Consider the following 20,458-nt stretch of genomic DNA (forward strand, 5'->3'; position numbering starts at 1 on the left):
ATAGATAGATAGATAGATAGATAGATAGATAGATAGATAGATAGATAGATAGATAGATAGATAGATACTACTCCCTGATAGATAGAGAATACTCCCTGTGGGAGGAAATTTGGCATTTCAGCAGTGGGAAATTAAAGCAAAAGGTTGGAAATGCAGAATACAGAATAAACAATGTACAGTAGTAACAGTAAGCATAAAAAGAACCAGGAATATATACATCCATACATACAGCATGTGTAAAGAATAGAATACTGTATGTACATCCATCCATCCAGACTGTATGTCCGAAAGGCCAACTGGAAACGCTACTGCCTCCTTACCCATAGATCCACGAGGTGCCTCCCACCACCTAACACCAACAACGTGGACGAGGCGTACCAGGAACTTTCACTCATAACTGGTGAAAGAGGCTAAAAAATCCATCCCACGCGGACGTCACAATAGCTACAAGCCGTGTTGGGATGCGAAGTGCAAGTGTCTCTACAGTGTCTTCCTCTGGGACCCCCAGGAGCTGAGTCAGACAGACTTGCTTCAGCCCTGCTGTCTCGACTCAGTCGAAGGAGACAAGAGCGCTGGGAGGAAGCCATTAATTCCATTTACTTCTCACACTCCAGCCACAAGGTATAGAGCATCCTTAACAACCTCACTGGCAGGTCCAGACACTCACCTCGTCACTGCCCCATCTCTGCAAACAAAATCTCATCACAATTTGTGAAAAATGATACATACGAGGGCAGAGACTGCTAATCGTCACATCTCGTGGCAAAAGAAGTGTCTGACCTCTGGAAGGCTACAACTCCTAGCGGCGGTAACATCTCCTGCGAATTCACACCGGAGGAGTTCGCTGCTGCTCTCCAGCATGTGAAGACAGGGAAAGTTCCAGGGCCTGATTCTATCTGACCAGAGCTTATACTCCATGCCGCGCCTGCCTTGAAGTTCTGGTTAAGATTGTTCCTTTCCTCTGGCTTGCGCCAACTCAACACCACCTCCATGATTTTATCCTGGTTGCCGGTCCTTCCCCTCCCGGGATGAACTTACCCAGACCGGCGTGGGTGAGGCTTGATCGTCTCCAGACTGGCGCCGGACGCTTCCACTCATCAATGCACAGATGGGGCTTGACATCCCGTGTGGCGTGCGGCGTGCGAGTGTGGCGCCGAGGAACAAACCTCAGACCACGTCATCCAGGGCTGTCTGATATATCAAGCACCCAACAGAACGCGTGGCCTGACGGTTGTGGATGATGAAACGGTGACATGGCTCCTGGAGGTGTGCCTGGATATATAGCCCAGGTGACCCCCTCACCCAGGCTCGGTGGTAAAAGGACAGCCCCTCGGCCCCGAGCCTGGGGGGGAGAGAAACATCTACACCCAAACGACGAAGAAGAAGAAGAAGAAGAAGAAGACGATATATCCAGTAATAAAGCTATGCAGTGAACCCACACATATAAAGCTATGCAGTGCTACTTTTCTGTACTTGAACATGTATCTTGTTCTTAGTCCTGCTATTTTATCAAGGGCAGCAAATGCATGATTGTCAATAACAGCTTGTCCTACGGTATAATCAATCGCGCCATAGAGCTGTGTTTACATAGTCGTGTGTGTGTATGTGAGTGTGTTTTTTTTTACACCTGTGAGTGTGTGTGTGTGTGTGTATTTGTGTGCAATCAAGGTGGTGTTCGAGGTGGCCTTCAACAGCGCCAAAGGGGGATACGTGGCCATCGACGACATCTCCTTCTCCCCAGACTTCTGCCACACGGAGACAGGTGGGAGCAGCCGTGTGACTGAGAGATGCGTGGAGGAGCAGAGACTTTAGATTCAGCAGATACCGGGTGAACAGTGTAACAAGCCTCGTCAGACTGGATCAAGATCAGGCCTGCTTTTTTTCCATTCCACTGTCTTCCACTCCTTCCTCCCCCTCTCTCTCTCGCTCCCTCTCGCTCTCTCTCTTTCTCCTTGGTTGGCTCCTCTCGACCCTCTCGCTCTATCTTTCTCTTTGTAGGCTCCTTCCTCTCTCATTCCCCTCTCTTTCTCTCTCTCTCTCTCTCTCTCTTTCTCTCTCTCTCTCTCTCTCTCTCTCTCTCTCTCGCTCTCAGCCAAGGTTCCAGGGAGAACTTCCCAGTAGCTGGGTTCTCAGAGGTGTTCCATCACCATTGGGCTCAGACCCGGGGCCAGCCAGACACTCTCTCTGAGATCATTTCAGTGACTCAGCTGTGCTTGATTCTTATTGTCCGGCTCAATCGAACCAACAGCCAGCGGACCCTCCAGGCAGACTCCAGCAAGCGTGGAAGTAATTGAAAGGAATCAAATAGTATTTAGCCCCTCAGAGCCTCCTCAGCCTGCAGAGTCCTGCATAATAATAACCCATGCTTGCTCTGTGGTCGGTCCTGTGTAACCGAGACACGTCGGTTAAACTTGGTACAAAGAGTACTGATATATATATATAAAAACTGCTCACCCACGTCATGGAACAATAAGTTGGCAACGCTACTTGAAGGATGTTTTCATTCCAGACCGTGTCGTGTGTTCCAGAGCCGACCTTTGACCCCTCCGTGGCCAGCTGTGACTTTGAGCAGGACTTGTGCCAGTACTACCAGGAGACGGTGGAGAGCAAGGTCTGGAGCAGGGTGTCCGTCAGACCCAACGTCTACCGCATGGGAGACCACACCACGGGAACAGGTCAGTCACCGGTCACTTAGACTCCCGCATGGGTCAGTCTTGAAACGCTGCGCTCGACTCGAGTCTGAAAACATTTGTCCGGATTTCGTCGCTAAAAGGGGGCGGAAACAGTGAAAAAAACCGGCATTGCAGAACCAATCCAACGTCTTTAGGGCGGTCCTCCCTAATGAGGTGGTGAATGTTTCGCTTCGATTCTCCACTCCAGTCTGTTTGGAGGACACCCTGTAAGGCCGGTCCTTCACCCTACTGGAGATGTAGGCAGTGGTTCTGACCGGTACCGTCGGTTTTCGCCGCTGTACCGGCGAAGATTTCCGATGGAGACGTGTCCAGACTTTCAGAGAGATCTCGAAAGTCTGGTATCGCGAGACGACTGGCCACTAGGTGGCAGTGTTACTGTGTACATGCTGTACATACAGTAGTAGCCGTGCATCACCCGGTGCTAGATAATGATAGCCAGTGGCAGCGTGTGGTGATTGCTTTAGCGCCTACTGGCATCCACACATCACCCAGCTGGGGTGCTAGGCCACCTCCTCCATCCACACCATCCTCTCCAGCAGCACTCTGAACATCTGCAAAGGTCCTACGTAAATCCAGTGTATTATTATTATTATTATTATTATTATTATTATAAAGTATTACTATTAAATCAGGTGACAACTATTAAATCAGGTGACCCCTCCAAAATCACTGCATCATTACTATGGACAAATCCTAAGTAATTATCCCTTTACCCGAACACACTCAACTTCCACATACAGCACAACCAGTCGTCAGTCGTGGGTTCATTCATACCCATAAGACAGAAAGAATGTCCGCACACTCTACGTAGCGGTGAGTTTTAATATATTGGGCACAACGTTTCAGCCAAAATGGCCTTCTGCTTCTTCAGGTGCCTCAGGTGCTTCAGGTTGCACCTGACGAAGGCCATTTTGGCCGAAATTGTTGTGCCCAATTTATTAAAACTCACCGTGGGAGCTACATACAGGGTGCGGACATTTTGTCAAGCACCTGTCGCACTTTGTTTGATATGTGTGCATTCCTCTGCTGCTACTTCATTCATACCCATGCCACACTCTTCTCCTCCCTCATGGTGTTGTTCGTTCACGCCCTCTCCTCCTCTCCCTCCGCCCCAGGCTCCTTCCTGCTGGCGAACATGCGCTTCACCTCGCGGCCGGGCAACGTGGGCCGTCTGCATGGTCCCTTCCTGCCGGGGAACCACAAGTACTGCCTCAGGTTCCACTACGCGCTGCACGGGTTCCGCAAGGTGACGTCGCTGCCCCCCCTGCGTCCACGCTCGCAGTCTTGCACGGCCACAGGATTTCATGTTGTTGTGTTTGTTGTTGTTTACCTGCTGTGCTTGTTGTTCACCTGTTGTTCTTGTTTGTGTTCGTGTTTTTATGTTTTTAAAAGTGGATTCTGCTGTATGCTGCAACACAATTTTGGGGGGGAATAAAAGTCAAAGTAAATTTTTTTATAAAAAACAATAACAGAACTTATATATTGGAATAATAATACATATGGCATCAAAACAATTCAATGAATTAATTATAATATATTCAACCATGTTGGGTGAAGTAGGGAACCGAACCACCGACCTCCGCACAGGAACCCGAACATCTACCGCCACACCAGAGAGGAACTCTCTTGAGATCCGGGGGTGGTTCTGGGCAGGGCTGCTCATCACCCTGGTGCTGTCCGGACCCCCCCCCCCCCCCCCCCCCCCCCCCCCCGTCTTCTGCACATGTCTAACCGCGGTGGTGACGGTGGCGTGCTGTGGTTCCAGGTGGACAATGCGCTGGCCCTGTACGTGTACGACGAGGACGGCGTGGCGCAGGAGAAGGTGTGGAGCCTGGCCGACGGCACCAGGGACATGTGGACCCAGGTGGACATCACCTACATGAAGCCCATGCCCACCAAGGTAACACTGATTATTGGCGTAGGGGTGTGGGCACGCCATTACTGATGATGTCAGCCGAGTAGCTAACCCTCTCGCTTCTTCTACCCCCCCCCCCCCTCTCTCGCTCTCTCCTTCACCCTCTCTCTCTCCCTCTCACTTCTCCCTCTCTCTCTTCCTCTCTCCCTGCCTCTCCCTCTTCCTCTCTCTCCCTACCCCCTCACTCTCTCTTTCACCCCCCCCCCCTCTACCTCCGCCCCCTCCTCCTCCAGGTCGTGTTTGTCAGTATATGTAAAACCTTCTGGGACTGCGGGCTGGTAGCCATCGATGACATCACAGTGACCCTCGGAGACTGTCGAATCGCTGCAGGTCAGACGGTCAGCTGATGGTACATGCGGGCGCGGCCTCGAAAAGGGGAGGAAGGTCCATAACGGCGACTCGAGGGAGTCCGCATAACGTCAGACCGAGATTCCAGCCTCACACTCAGTCATTCAGAAACCTCGCGCAACGAAGCGTTTTATTTTTTACTTTCACGCCATTGCCATTGTTTGTGAGCGCTAGTCGTGGCGTGCACCGTGCGCCGAGCCAGGGTGGGGGTCAGGGAGAAAGGCGGAGTCTCAGCCCTGCTCCGATTCCTCCAGCTCCAGCTGCGCTCTCTCTGCTCCCAGACAGCTGCTACGCGGTAGAGCCGGGCCTTTGATTTAAAACCGTTACTATTTATACACTCCCGAACGGTTCTGCCATCGCGGAAACCATCTGGGCCCGTCGTCTACGCTCAAACACTAATTACATGGGCTTTGCAGGACTTTTTTCCCCCTCTGTGCCGTTTGGGCTGCACTCACAAGCCGCGGTTGCCAAAACGGTAAATGAAGCTTTCACAGTGATTTTGGGTTGAGGGCGGAGATGAATGAGCCTGAGTACCGTGATGTAACACTAGTAACAGCAACCTCTTTTAGAAATGGAGCAGGAAACAGGAAACGGAAACGCAATCTTGTCTCTCCGTTTAAAAATCATACTTTCTAAACAACACGCTAATTTCCATCTGGACAACAGATGAAGTGTTTCTTGGTGGCCCTATTTTGCTCAATGATGGGGTTTTTTCCACTCCTGAAATGTACGTTTCAAACTGCACACACCCCCACTGCTACTGAAAGTGATATAACGATAAACATTCCAGTGAAACTAGCCAGATCAGCTAGGGGTGTCTGTGTTTCAGGTTCGCTGGGGTCACAGCCTGGTCAGTGTAACTTTGAGAACGGGGACTGTGGCTACACCCAGGACAGAGAGGGGGACAAGGGGGACTGGCTCCTACACAGGGGTCAGTCCCCTACCTCCTACACAGGGCCCCGGGGAGACCACACCACAGGGGTGGGTGAGTCACTCACTCATTCATCTGATTATTGTTTGTCTGTCTGTTTGTTTGTTTGTTTGTTTGTTTGTTTGTTTGTTCGTTCGTTCGTTCGCTTGCTCGCTCGCTCACTCACACATACTGTAACAGACATTCACAGTAACATGCATCATTTCCCTCTTTCATCCACATAAACACACTCACTCCCTGATTCAAGTGTACTCCATTCTAACCCCTGGTCTGGGATCTGTGTATTACCTCTGTTAACTCCCTGACTCCAGCATACTCCCTTCTAACCCCTGGTCTGGGATCTGTGTGTGTAACCCCTGTTAACGCCAGGCTACTTCATGTACATCGAGGCGTCCGTGATGCGTCCGGGTCACACGGCCCGCCTGCTGTCCTCCGACCTGCGGGGGTCGCCGGCGCCCCAGTGCCTGGTCTTCTACTACCACATGTACGGCTCCGGCACCGGCATCCTGAGCGTGCTCCTGCGGCGCGGGGACGGTGGCGGGTACGGGGACCGGGACCGCGGCATACTGCTGTGGAGACGCCGCGGCGAGCAGAGCGTCTCGTGGATGAGGGCCACGGTGGACTACGAGTGTGACCGCAGACACCAGGTACAGCACGCGGCGTGCGTCCGCACATGCACACACACACGCACGCACTCACAACACACATACAGACAAGTACTCGGTGACTCGCACAAGGGTTGCGCGCTCACACACGCGCACACACACACACACACACACACACACACAGTGGGGTTGATATGCACAGTAGACAAGCTAGCTATCTGATACGTCTATCTGTCTTTGCAGATTATATTTGAAGCCATCCGGGGGCCGTCAATAAGAAGTGATATTGCTATTGATGACATCGTGTTTAAAAAAGGACCATGCCCAGGTATTTAATGAGCTGACTATGGGAATGAATTACACTACAACATTTACTCATGTTTCTAACCTCTTTCTTTCTTTCTTTCTTTCTTTCTTTCTTTCTTTCTTTCTTTCTTTCTTTCTTTCTTTCTTTCTTTCTTTCTTTCTTTCTTTCTTTTTTAGTAGAGCCTGGTGACACCGTTCCATACTCTGGATTCTCAGAAAACTTCAATGAGATTGAGTACTAGAGCTGAGAGCTGAGTGGTTCAGAGTTCGCCTCATGAAACCGTCCTGATCTCAAGATTACTTTCAGTTTCGCGCCGCAGACCAGCCTGGGCTTCCCCCTATCTCCAACGATTACTTTCCGGTTACGTTTTGACCGGGCCAATCAGGGACTGTGTTCTGACTGCTGTTCTGCCCCCCAGTAGAACGTAGCCCCTAATTGGTTCCTGTCACTTAACAGTCTTCCAAAGCAACGTTAGTAGACACATAACACATAAACACATAAAACGTTAGTAGACACATAAACACAGTCATAAGTGCAGTATTGCAGAAATAGACTCAATAATAACAGTTAAACAAGAACAAGAGTCGGCTATGCACAGAGTTTCTCAGAGGAAAATAAGTTTTCACTGTTCTTCCGACTGGATTAGCCAAACGTTTTGTGACACATTGGTTGAAGGAGTTGGTCTGTCAAGGCAAGTATTCCCACCCACAATAATCATTGGAGATAGCGGGAAGGCTAGACTTGATCTGCGGAGTGAAACTGAATGTGAGATCGCTAAATCAGGATGGTCTCACAAGGCTGGTTCTGTGTGATTGTGGTGTGAGTTAGAGCAGAGAGCTGAGTGGTTCTGTGTGACTGGGTTAGGGGGAGTTTGAGCAGAGAGCTGAGTGGTTTTGGGCGACTGTGCTGGTGGGATATGGATACAGTGGGAGGGCCCAATGTTAGGGACTATTAGTATGAATACTCCACTATCATCATTTCCATAGAGTGATAGACTACTCACCAACAACCTGGACCTACATAGCCACATAGTATTTTGCACTGTTTTCCTCTTATACAAAGCTGCCATTAGTGCTCTATGAAGTAGACAGTATTTGATTATTAATGCAATGACAAATATTTGACACAATTGTTTTGTGATATTATTATCATGTATCAAATATGTGCTCAGTGCAAGTAATGGTGCGTTCCAGGCAACCCGTAACTCGTGTTTTTCCGACCTCCTACACGTGAAAATGCTCTGGAATGGCAGTCAAACCCGTAACTTCCCACCCGGCAACTGGGAGTACATCGATCTGTACGAGTTCACGGGTGGGAAGTTACGGGTTTGACTGCCATTCCAGAGCATTTTCACGTGTAGGAGGTCGGAAAAACACGAGTTACGGGTTGCCTGGAACGCGCCATAAGTACACCCACACGTTTGATTTTTTTATTTTTTTTACACAGATCTTATCTGCCCCCTAGTGGGCACACAGGTCCTCTGCACTGCATTCGGCCAAACTTGTAAAGCACTGACCCAAAATGTCCAATGTTGGTACCTGCTTTATCTCCACAGACAGACAGTTATAACTGTGACAAAGGATTTGTGTCCAGCTTTAGGACTGAATTCACTGAGAGTTAGTAAAGGCTGCGAGGACATTCTCTTATCAATTCAAACAACTTTGACTTCCTGTCTTCTATGTTCCTGGTCTCTGCAGCGCTGATCTCTGTGTTTGAGTGGAATAAATAAAGATCATTTCTTTATTTTGATGCATTTTATTTGACCGAATCAGTATTACTGGTAAAGTAGAATGTAGTTCGACAAGAATGTTATCTTTACCTGCCTTTAGTATTGTGACTTAATGTTACAGCAACAATGGTCATGTGTGTTGTACATTTCAATAAAATTTGTGAAAGAAGTACTATTGTCCTCTGGCAATAATATATGTTTTGCCACATTTTGGCACCTGTTTATGATTAAGTTAGTTTCATATTTCATTTTATTGCTGATGAGGGATGCTGATTGTAGTTATGTGCCAAAAGGCAGCATGGCTCTAATGGGACTCTGAAATGATGTGAACTTTTCTGACCACAGGAGGGGGTCCTGTCCTTAGCTATGATGAATGTGCGCACACAGCTAAACTGATTACTCGGTGAATAGAATAGACCAGAAAATATTTGAGAAGTTGAATTGCCATTATATAACCATTGCATCAGATACAGGTACATTGGAATTCTTGTCACTGCCTGCCCTTACAGTAACGTATGAGCCCGTAATCAGTTCCTCATTCCAGTCCTTGGTGTGTACGTAGCTATAGCCTAGCAAATTAAATCACCTCAAATACTTTTTGATAACGAGTGTCAATTATTTTTTTTATTATTGTAATTTTTCTTTTTCAGAAAACTCCACTTATAAACAATCTAACTAAGACAAGTAGTTACTTTATTACTATTATTATTTATTTATTTATCTATTTATTTATTTATGTATTTATTGGAGTGAAATGTCTCTTTAAACCGTGCTCATCGCGGGGCGGTCTCTGGAGACACTGAAGCGTCCATCCATCCATGCATGCCCTGAACGCCCCCTTGCTCTGCACGCACACGCTGATGGCACATCGGACTGAATGGGGAATGATAACATTAAGCAGTCTCGGCGCTATCAGACGTTGACAAGACTGAGGCACCATTGGGTTCGTAATAACTGTATAATTATTCATGTAAGGGATGTGTGTATAGGAGTTTGTTGTACTGTAACGTTAGCGAACGTAACGATGCTTAGCTCCCATCCGTAGGTACTTATGAGTAACGTTAGCTGAGGCTAGCTAGTGCTAACTTAATTCAAGCCGGCTAGCTGTAATGGTAAATGTAGCTTCGCTAGGTGTTCTAGCTAACGGTAGCTAGCTGCTTGGCACAATGTTACAGTCATCTGTCATCTGGTTTTTGTAACTGGACTTACATCACTGGTTTATTATAAGGGTGACGTTGGCTAGCTGATGTGCGTCCCCGTGTCGACCTGCTAACGGTGCAGGTTAGCTCGCTAGCTAGCCAGGCATCAGAACCATCACCTCTAGCAGGGTCAGAACGGGAAGATGCTGTGTGTTTGTGTGCCTTCTGTCGCAAAGCTGCTGTCACTGGCATTCAGCCTAAATACACATTGTTCGATTAGACATAACTAGCTGACTGTATTGTTAACCAAAACCATGCCAGACGTGGGATGGCGGCCAGGTGCCAGTCACAGGTATTCAGCTATGATCATCTGTCTTAACGGGCGCTGTACGCGTGGCTGGCTGGAGAGCCGTGGGGCGGCTGGTTAAAGCTGGCGCAACATGACGAGTCAGTGTTCTGCCAATAGAGACCACATACAGATGTAGTTAGAGGAGTAGTTTGGTAGGTTGGCATTATAAGCCCTGTTATACGGTTATTTACGACCATTCTCCAGTCCATATATCAACATTTAACAGACTAATGTGCACTCTTGGGATATTAGTGCACAATGCTCATGTCACAGGTAAGATCTCTGGGCATCTCTGGGTACACAATGGATCTCTATGGGCAATTGGGTATATGCTCATAGCAGGGCTTGAGTACTGAACTGGCCTCAATGTTGTATCACTGGCCCCAATGTTGTATCACTAGCCTGGAATATGTAGCCACATTTTGCTAACACTTAAACAGGACATGCAATGGCAAGCATTTAATAGAATCAGATCTCAGTGGTTTGTCACCGAGTGAAGAGTGTTTCTACAAGTGGTTGATCATCATCATGCCTCAGAAGAAGTACAGGATACAAGTACATGTAAAGTCAATGTTTATTATGGTACATATTAGTACCATAATACCAGTATGGTACGTATTAGTACATTAAAAAGCAAAAACAAAGACAGGTCGCTATTCAATTTCCATGAGCGCGCTCTCCAGATCCTCTTCAGATCACTGGTTCTGCCTGCCTTTAAATGGGTTGAAACCCGGCTCTGTCTGCAGATCCCCACCACCTCTGCACTGCTCTCTCTGCATCAAAGCAGCTGAGGTCTGGCCCCTCAAGGGTCAAAAACATGAGCCTGGTGAGCTGGGCCGTTGTCAGGGAGGAGCTCCAGTCGGTTTTTCTGCGCTTCATGCACGAGAAGCCCCTCTTGCACACAGCTGTGCTGACTACCATTGAGGGATATATTTGCATCAGGATGCAAAGGTTCCAAAGTTGTTCTTCAAGTAATCTGAAAAAGAACATATGGTAAATAGGTTTTCTTCAAGCAACATTCATCTTTGCTTTTGATGAATATAGTTGCAGAGTAAACTTTCAAATGTGAAGTGAGTCAACCATATACTGTAACACCAATTATACAACAGCTAGTTCCGACCGCACATTGTGATTGGCCAAGACACATTCCAAGCTAAGCCGTGCTATAACCACATTATGCCAATGGGCAAATCACCGGTAAAGGTATAACTTCGTACATGCTGTCAGCTGCTTTAGGTTGCCTAAAGCAATGGTAAACCATGGAGAACTATGTTGGATTGCAGATGGCTGAAAGCAACGCGATTTAGCTTAAAGGAGTAGTAAAGGGAAAATGCATGTTTAGCCCTGTTTTACTTATGATCATATACAATGGTTCAGATCAAAACGTTGACAAAGCTAGCATTTTCGAGAAAGTTGATAATTGCTCTACCACCGTTTTGGTCATACAATGGATGTGGATGGGCATCTTGAAAAATCTTTCAAAAACATGTTAAACTCTCGATTTCAAAGACAAGAAGCTCACCTAGGTGTTAGTTGGCATTCTGACATATAATTCGCCATAAAGTAAGATTCTAGTTCATCTGGAAAGGCTTTTTTGGTGTCCGTTGGTGTTCTGACATCAAATTCGCCGCAAAGTATGAATCCTGTAGGGTTTTATTGATCATTTTATGAAATCCATTGACTTGTATTAAAGCGGCCGTTGTAGATGTGTAGATCAATCCGCAGAGGGGATTCAGGAAGCAGAACTACTTACGGTAGCTATTGTTATTGTTTATGTTGCTAGGCTACCTAGTTTGCAGAAGTTTACACACGTATGTGCTGCGACTAAATAGTTCTATGCTAAATATTTAAAAAAGCCTTTCCAGATGAACTAGAATCTTACTTTATGGCGAATTATATGTCAGAACGCCAACTAACACCTAGGTGAGCTTCTTGTCTTTGAAATCGAGAGTTTAACATGTTTTTGAATGATTTTTCAAGATGCCCATCCACATCCATTGTATGACCAAAATGGTGGTAGAGCAATTATCAACTTTCTCGAAAATGCTAGCTGTCAACGTTTTGATCTGAACCATTGTATACAGGGGTGAAAATTAACTTTTTGGCTCACGGTGAGTCACCTGCCAAGGGGACTGTAGATGAAAAAATCTACTTGCCAAGTATATATTTTTTTCAGATAGCCTTCCGAAATCTAGTCGCCAATTGGAAATTTTGCCTGCATTTGGCCGGTGGCAGGTGTTAATTTTCAGCCCTGATTGTATATGATCATAAGTAACCTTAAAACGGGCTAAACATGCATTTTCCCTTTACTACTCCTTTAATTGGATCCTACAAACTCAAAAGATATTTAGCGACAGTGCCGTGCTGTATAAAAGCAATAACACACTCGAGGTCGTGCTTTACTGTGGTTATTGTCACGGCTGTGGTACTGTGGCCAATCAGAGTTAAGGCTCGTAGGTTTGTTTTTTCGTCACGCAAAGCTTACAGCTGGGGTGAGTTGAACTTCAGCCCCCATAAAATGTAGCAAACGTTAAACGGTGGTGTGTTGGAACACTGCTGATTGGATAACACAGAGAACACGTGTCGTTCAACCTGGAAAGCAGCAAAACATCAACGTTTTGTCGGGGCTGAACTCGCCCGTGATCATTGCGTCTCTGTGTTCTCTGCCTTGTTTGTGGAGATCTATCTATCTATCTATCTATCTATCTATCTATCTATCTATCTATCTATCTATCTATCTATCTATCTATCTATCTATCTATCTATCTATCTATCTGATCTATCTATCTAGATATATCTGATCTATCTATCTGATCTATCTATCTATCTGATCTATCTAATCTATAGCAGTGGGCCAGTGCTTATGTCAAGCCCTGCATAGAACCATCAGCTAACTGTAACGGGTCTATTTTCCGCCATGTGTACTCAGCTGTGGCATAAGTCATGAGCACTCATAACTCAAGACTGCAGTCTTGTCAAAATGTTGATCTGGACCGTTGTATATGATCGTAAATAACCCAGGGCATATAATTTTGAATACCAAACTAGTCCTTTAACGTTAGCTAACAAAAGCATTCTAAGCAGTAGCTAAATGCAATAGCACAAGGTAGGCTACCGATAGCTACATTTTTGATATAGCCTACTCTGATACAATACTCTTGATAGTTCTGAATGTGAAATTGTCACCTTCTTGGGCTCACAGGTAGAGATTTAGACATAATTGGTTTAGAGGTTAGGTTTATCCCCCCCAAATTATGGGATAGATTACCAAGCATTTGCGGTCAGGAGTGATATACGTTCCCCAAGATGATTTCACATTGTTGTTTCACCAAAACCCTCACAGGTGAAGGTGACCCTCCATCATAGCGGTTTGTTTGAGGCTGAGGTGAGCACAGGTGTAGTCACGTTGATGATAGCCAATTACAAATGACAATAGCCAATGGTCTGGCTAAATGAGGGTGTTGGTATCAGCTGAGATAACAGCCGAGCGGTGAGCTGTGTAATTATGGCCCCCACAGATGACTGGCCTTGTGTGCTGTGGTCTCTCTCCCCCTCCTCTCTCCCTCACTATAAAGTGGTCAGTGATACAAAGGTCTTCTCAGAGCCTGCTAGGACAGTGTCTTCGACTTTGGCCATGTTCATTTTGGGGGTAAACTAGGCGACAGTTTTTGACCAGGAGTCAACAACAGAAGGGGGCAAGTTAGATTTTCTTTCTTGATTGGTCTGGTGTTTTATGGTTAAGTTACTTCATGTAACTTTCAAACGTTTTTTTGTGTGATGGTATGGGCAGAGTCTTGTGGATTGAAGTGTGGGCTATGAGTTGACAGTAAGTTCCTAGTTTTGGAAGTGTCCATCTTTCAGGAAAGTGAGACCAAAACTGCTTTAGAGGAAATTTACTGTAAGGTACAAAGACTACCCACATAAACAAAACGTTTGGAAAATGTTTAAATATTTTATTGAAAATATAGTGTGTGATTGTTATATTGAAAGTATAGTGTTTGTGATTGTTTTATTGAAAGTATAGTGTTTGTGATTGTTTTATTGAAAGTATAGTGTGTGTGATTGTTTTATTGAAAGTATAGTGTGTGTGATTGTTTTATTGAAAGTATAGTGTTTGTGATTGTTTTATTGAAAGTATAGTGTGTGTGATTGTTTTATTGAAAGTATAGTGTGTGTGATTGTTTTATTGAAAGTATAGTGTTTCTTTTTTTATTACCAATTTTTTATTGATGCATTCATCCAACATAGCTGCTATCATTCCCCATCCCCATTCACCATATCAGGCTAACTTATAAAGAGAGAAAGTGAATTGATAAAAATAATTAATAGCAGTGGGTAAATATAGATGTACATGGTAAGGTGAAGTATACATTTCATACATGATATAGGCTACACACAGCGCACGTACACATACTGTATATGGATATTGCATACTGTATATAGATATTGCATACCTAACATTGACCTACAGTACATATGCACCCATAGACATACAGACCGATATACACACTACATGTGCACATACACTACAGAGCAGCACAGCACACGTACAGTACACACAGCATATTCATGTACAGAAAAGAAAATGAACAATACAGGCTAAAATCTACAACGTTTTACTAGTTCGGCTGTTGCTGTAAGTACATCAATTGATTCTCTTTTTGCCCCATGTACCCTTGCTATGGAAGATTTCAGAACAATTATGTTATGGAATATAGACAACCAGTGATCTAGTGAGAGAACATGTGGTGGTTTCTCATGACAATAACCTTTTTAGCTGCTGTAAGGCCAGCGAAGAGGACCTTTTTTTTATCTGATAGATTAAGACGAATCGTCATTCAACAGCATAACATTGCGTAGGCACGGTATTGTGGAGCCAATGATATCTGATAGGGTTGGAAGTTATCTGTAGTTGGCAATGCTGTCTAGGTGATGGGTAGATCTATGAATCATTTTATAATGTAATATATTATTATTATAATTGTGGGATGTATCAGGAATATTCCTCTATACCCTTCCCCAGTCTATTGTCAGGCCATAGTTTCCCAAATCAGTATTCCGGACTTGTACAAAGTATAATGTGTTTCTGATTGTTTTATTGAAAGTATAGTGTGTTTGTGACTGTTTTATGGAAAGTATAGTGCGTTTGTGATTGTTTTATTGAAAGTATAGTGTGTTTCTGATTGTTTTATGTAGAGTATAGTGTTTCTGACAGCATGAGTGTTGAATGAGTTTTCCACACTGCTGTCATCAGATGAGCATTATTTTGCAGGAGGAACCAGAAACAATTAGTCTAGGCTTTTCACCTGTCATAAGACCGTTGAGTTTTGCATTGTTAAACTGCTGAGGAATTCCTTCATGTCGAGTGTCAGGTTACATAATGTCACCTGATGTGTAGATCAGATTATCTCCTGCAGTGTTCTCCTGCTGCGTTGCTGGGATGATAAAGTTTTGACGTGTGGGGCTGTGATAGCGATGCCAATTTGGCTTTTGCCCTTACAGTGAGTGTTTAGAGAGCCAGTGCTTATTCAGCAGCAGATGAAGGTGTAGATTAGGAGTAGACGTTTTCCCAGGCCTGTTCTTAGGGGCGCAGGTTTGCTGAGTGTGAGTTTAAGGCTGGACGTCTGGCTGTGGGTACGCAGCCTGGTGTGATTCTGATAACGCCGGTCCGTGAGTGAGTGAGTGAGTGTGATGTAATCACTGACTCGGTTCAAGTTGCGAGGTGACAACAGTGATAGGGTTCCCTGTGTGGAGCCATGTGTGGAGGGGTGGAGCTATGTGTGAAGGGGTGGAGCTCTGTGTGAAGGGGTGTGTGAAGGGGTGGGGCTATGTGTGGAGGGGTGGAACCATGTGTGGAGCAAGGTTTCCCCTAGGATTTTTTTCAGAGGGGGCGGTAGGCCCCCCAAAACTACTAGTGTTGTCGCGGGGCGGGCATGTCACAGATACATGGTGTCGACAGTGTCGTCATACACGCAGTAAAGCGTTTGTTTGCATAAATATCCATGTTTGTTAGTATCGGTGCATTTCTCTACACCAGGCATTCCCAAACTGTGAGACGGGCCTCCCCTGGGGGGCCCCAAAGAAATTCAGGGGAGGCGCGGAGGGATGGTGAGAAAAAAAAAAGGAAAAACATTTTTTATTTTTGAAATTTCTATGGTTTTTATGAATGAAACATGATTTTAAAGGTCAGAAAATCGAAATAAATAATGGGAGGGTATACTAAATTTGTGGATAGTGCAGAGAGAGCCTCCCCCCGCAGGCATGAATGTATTGTGCGAAAACGTCATAACGTTAACTAGCAACAGGAGCCACCGAGCTAACTTAGCTGTGTAACGTTATGGGCTGGCTAACGCTGCCTTGCAAAATGGACAAATTTGGGGGGTTGGGGGGCGTGGGTTTTCAGAGGGGAGGCCCACATTGATGGAGTTTGGGAACCCATGCTCTACATTGAACTGAAATCAACAAGTGCTTACAACACATAAAAACATACTACAGTAGGACCCCACTTATCCGAACCCAACGGGACCGAAGGTCGTTCGTATCTCTGAAATGTCCGGATGACTGAAACTTATGTTAAAATGCACTAAATTCAATAAGTGTTAATTGTTTCATATAGACTCATAATAGACCAATAAATACCCTTAATTACTTGTGAAAATGCATCAAAATTGCAATCAAATAGCCAACTAAACTCATATAGCCTAGCCTATAATAGGCCTACAGTAGCCTATAATAAAATAACCGAATTTCCACTTGAGTGCGTGCTTTGATCAAATACAGTACTTTATTCTCAAATGAGGCGTACGCTGCATCGATAGGCTACTGTATTCGCAGAACAACATGGTATAGCCTAAAAACAACCCAACATTAGAACAATTAGAGCAAATGATAATCAATAAATAAATAAATGAAATGACAGACAAGTTGTCATGTCTTAGGCTATTGTAGCCTAAAATAAATTCTCTAAAACAACCGATGTAGGCTAACGTGGCCTAGGCTGTAGGCTATTATTTAACAAATACAGTAGGTCTAGTAGGCTAATCTACATGCCCAAAACACGTCTGTGTTCCTGAAGTCCATTAACTGGGAACGAAAAATGACTCGATGCTCCTCTGCTTCAGGTTGCTGACGCGCTTTCTGGCTACCAAGGAATGCAGCTCTCGCGCAGCAGACTCGTTTGCGTTTTGCGCTCGACATTAAAGTAACAAAGAAATGAAACGTGACAGTAGGCTACAGCCTACAGGCAAAATGTACGTCTACATACAGTTCTGTTTTTATTCACAGTACAGTACTGTAATGAAAATCCCACCAGTAACCAGATAGCAGGCAAAAAAAAAAAAAAGAAGTTTTTTAAGCCTGTCCGGTAGACCGGGAGGTTCGGATCGCTGAAGTTCGGATGAGTGGGGTCCTACTGTACTGGAAAAATGCTGAAAATGCGTGTGAATGCTGAACAGAGAAATCGCAAAAGCATTGCTGAAAATGCATAACCTAAATGGGAAAATGTGAACTAACTTGAATGCAATGCCATTTAGTCCACAACACAGCCTAGCTAATGTTAACCTAGATACAGTAGTTACTAATATCAGAAGACATACACTACATTACTTATGTAGCTAGCTACAGCAACATAAAATATTTTAATTTCATCATCTCTCACTCCCAGTCAGAAAATATCTGCTATTTTTCGCTATGTTAAACTCCATTGACGTATGCTAAAAATGTTAGCAATCTAAAAGTCAGTTATTTTTGACTTGTTGGGTCTTTCAGGAGGGGCGGGAGGCATGGTAGGGGAAATACTGAGGGTGGAGCCATGTGTGGAGGGGTGGAGCTATGTTTGGAGGGGTGGAGCTATGAGTGGAGGGGTAGAGGTATGTGTGGAGGGGTAGAGGTATGTGTGGAGGGGTAGAGGTATGTGTGGAGGGGTAGAGGTATGTGTGGAGGGGTAGAGGTATGTGTGGAGGGGTAGAGGTATGTGTGGAGGGGTAGAGGTATGTGTGGAGGGGTGGAGCCATGCGTGGAGGGGTGGAGCTATGAGTGGAGGGGTAGAGGTATGTGTGGAGGGGTGGGGCTTTCTGTGGAGGGTTGGAGCTATGTGTGGATGGGTGGAGCCATGTGTGGATGGGTGGAGCCATGTGTGGATGGGTGGAGCCATGTGTGGAGGGGTGGAGCCATGTGTGGAGGGGTGGAGCCATGTGTGAAGGGGTGGAGCTATGTATCCTAGAGGAAAGGCTGTCAGGGTGGAGGGGTGGAGCCATGTGTGGAGGGGTGGAGCTATGTGTGGAGGGGTGGAGCCATGTGTCCCAGAGGAAAGGCAGGCAGGGTGGAGGGGTGGGCAGCTACTGTGACGAAGCTCTCCAGAACCGGCTGCTCTGCCCCATTTCCACTCATCTGTCCCCATTCTCTCTCTGTGACAGAGCAGAGCCTCACAACCACCTTCAACAATGTCTGCCGCCTTTCATCCTAACATGGCTTCCATTGATATACGATTTGTGTTCTTTGTCTAACTTTCCTTGCTTACAGTAAGACAAGTCTATAGTCGACTAGTCTATAGTCCACAGTAAGACTAGTCTATAGTCGACTTGTTTAGAGCCTACAGTAAGCTTAGTCTATAGCATACAGTAAGACTAGTCTATAGTCTACAATAAGACTAATCTATAGCCTACATGGCTAGTCTATAGCCTACAGTAAAATGAAGATGTAGTTATCTATACTTACTTTGACAAACAGACTGGTAGACAAGACTGATCCATAGTTCAGAAATGGCCTTGGACTAGAGGTCCTCCACACACACACACACACACACACACACATGTGTGCGCACACGGGGGCAAGGTGTGTGGCTGTTACCAGCATCAGTCTGTCCTGACATGAGTGACTGACAAGTGACATTACTCCAATATTTGCTCTGTCTCTGTGTCCAGGCTGGGTGCGTTGGGGAGGTGTCCGCTCGTAATAACGGCCGTAGAATGTTTTCCAGAGCCTTGCTGTCCTTGGTTGTCAGAGTTGAATGTCATCATCATCAGTGTGGTGACCTGGATGTTTCTCAGCCAAACTGGGCATTGTTTTATCACCAAGGTAATGGTAGGGCTGGCCCGAGAATTTAGAGTATTCCAGAATTCGTTCGGTAGGTTTGTATTCGGAGCTCAATTCAGTATTTTTTTTTTTTCGTTTTTTGTCCCGATACTCCAAACCTATACCAACGTCGTCATTGTTATACTGAGTGACTCGCGAAAGCGCAACTTAACAACAGATTTCATGCTTGTGTTTTCTCTCTCAAATATTCTACTCGCTCCAACTCTCGCCCCACCAACGTGGCACACGTGCTGAGAGGGCAGCGGCGCACCGGTAGCTCGTCAGTAATCAACACACCTGTGCTCCTGCGTCTCTCCCTGAGTTCTCTGGACCTGATCACCGCAGGGCTCAGCATAAGGAAACAACAGTAACCACACAAAGTCTAGTCTATTGCAACGCAGTGTCAACATTATAAGGAAAAGCATGACGCGCATAACGACATGCAATAAGCGAGAATCGAATAGAATAGGGTTAGAATTATTATTGCCTATTGCAAGCAGTCTTGTTGTGAATCCTTGGACTGAACTCGGCTTCAGAATAGCAGGCTACCTATTATTTTTCTTCAATTATAGGCCTAATGTCTAATTTACATAGCATAGCCTATAACAACAATCAAATGTAGGCTATTAGGCTACTGTAGTTGTATAATAATATTTCGTTTCTGTAGGCTATTCTATGTGCACTTTACCATAAAATCTAGGCACATAGGGCCTATACTTTAATAATAATATATGAATTAGTTTCTGCGCACACAAATGCACTTTGTTTGATGGCCATGGGAGCGGAGCTAGGGTATAGGTAGGCCTATGTTCGTGACTGAGGATTGCTGTATTGCGTATTGTTAGAGTGAAACGAAGATTGCCTCCCAAAGACATCCTGGTCTGGGCTACATATCTAAACATTGTTGTTGTTGGTGTGTTATAGCCAGGGTATTCCCCCACAGATCAGGGTATTCCCCCACACTCTAAAAAGAATAGACACATGATAAATGATTTAGAAAGCCCCTACTATATCCAATCTTACTGCATCCTGAGTAGCTCTACCATCTCCATTGCCACCACCACTAATGTCATCCACTGCAACAAAATCTGGCAATTCCTTCAGCTCCTGGATGTTATCTATAACTCCATTGTAACATGCATGAAGTCTTTCAGGCTGAGTTTAACAGATGAGGAGGGATCTACTGTACAGCTTTTTCATTGCTTTCATTTTGGCTGGACTGACATATGAAGCATAAACTCCAGTCACGACTTTCCATGATGGCAACATCTAGGGAGGGACTACTCTGAAATAAGAAATGTACTTACTTTAACATTGTGAGATGGATCAGATCATAGTTAACATACTTTCACTAAAGTAAAAAGCAATCA

The 20,458-nt window shown here is 45.3% G+C and overlaps 2 protein-coding genes across 2 annotated transcripts in view; both read left to right on the top strand.

Annotated features, from left to right (window-relative positions):
* mamdc2a (MAM domain containing 2a) overlaps positions 1-7,040 on the top strand; it is a gene marked incomplete at both ends in the record, with an annotated part of 19,363 nt that extends 12,323 nt beyond the window's left edge. The window contains 9 exons of the mRNA XM_084439683.1: positions 1,669-1,762; positions 2,529-2,675; positions 3,809-3,939; positions 4,459-4,593; positions 4,842-4,938; positions 5,786-5,941; positions 6,257-6,534; positions 6,736-6,820; positions 6,976-7,040. Of these exons, the coding sequence (XP_084295809.1) occupies positions 1,669-1,762; positions 2,529-2,675; positions 3,809-3,939; positions 4,459-4,593; positions 4,842-4,938; positions 5,786-5,941; positions 6,257-6,534; positions 6,736-6,820; positions 6,976-7,040 (1,188 nt within the window). The remainder of the gene's footprint in view (positions 1-1,668; positions 1,763-2,528; positions 2,676-3,808; positions 3,940-4,458; positions 4,594-4,841; positions 4,939-5,785; positions 5,942-6,256; positions 6,535-6,735; positions 6,821-6,975) is intronic.
* Positions 7,041-9,364: 2,324 nt separating this feature from the next.
* Positions 9,365-20,458, top strand: part of slc39a14 (solute carrier family 39 member 14) — a 36,293-nt gene continuing 25,199 nt past the window's right edge. The window contains exon 1 of the mRNA XM_084439338.1: positions 9,365-9,471. The gene's annotated coding sequence lies outside the window, so the exon portion shown is untranslated. The remainder of the gene's footprint in view (positions 9,472-20,458) is intronic.

Source organism: Borostomias antarcticus, assembly GCF_949987555.1.
Source record: "Borostomias antarcticus genome assembly, chromosome: 6".
Classification (NCBI taxonomy): Eukaryota; Metazoa; Chordata; class Actinopteri; order Stomiiformes; family Stomiidae; genus Borostomias; species Borostomias antarcticus.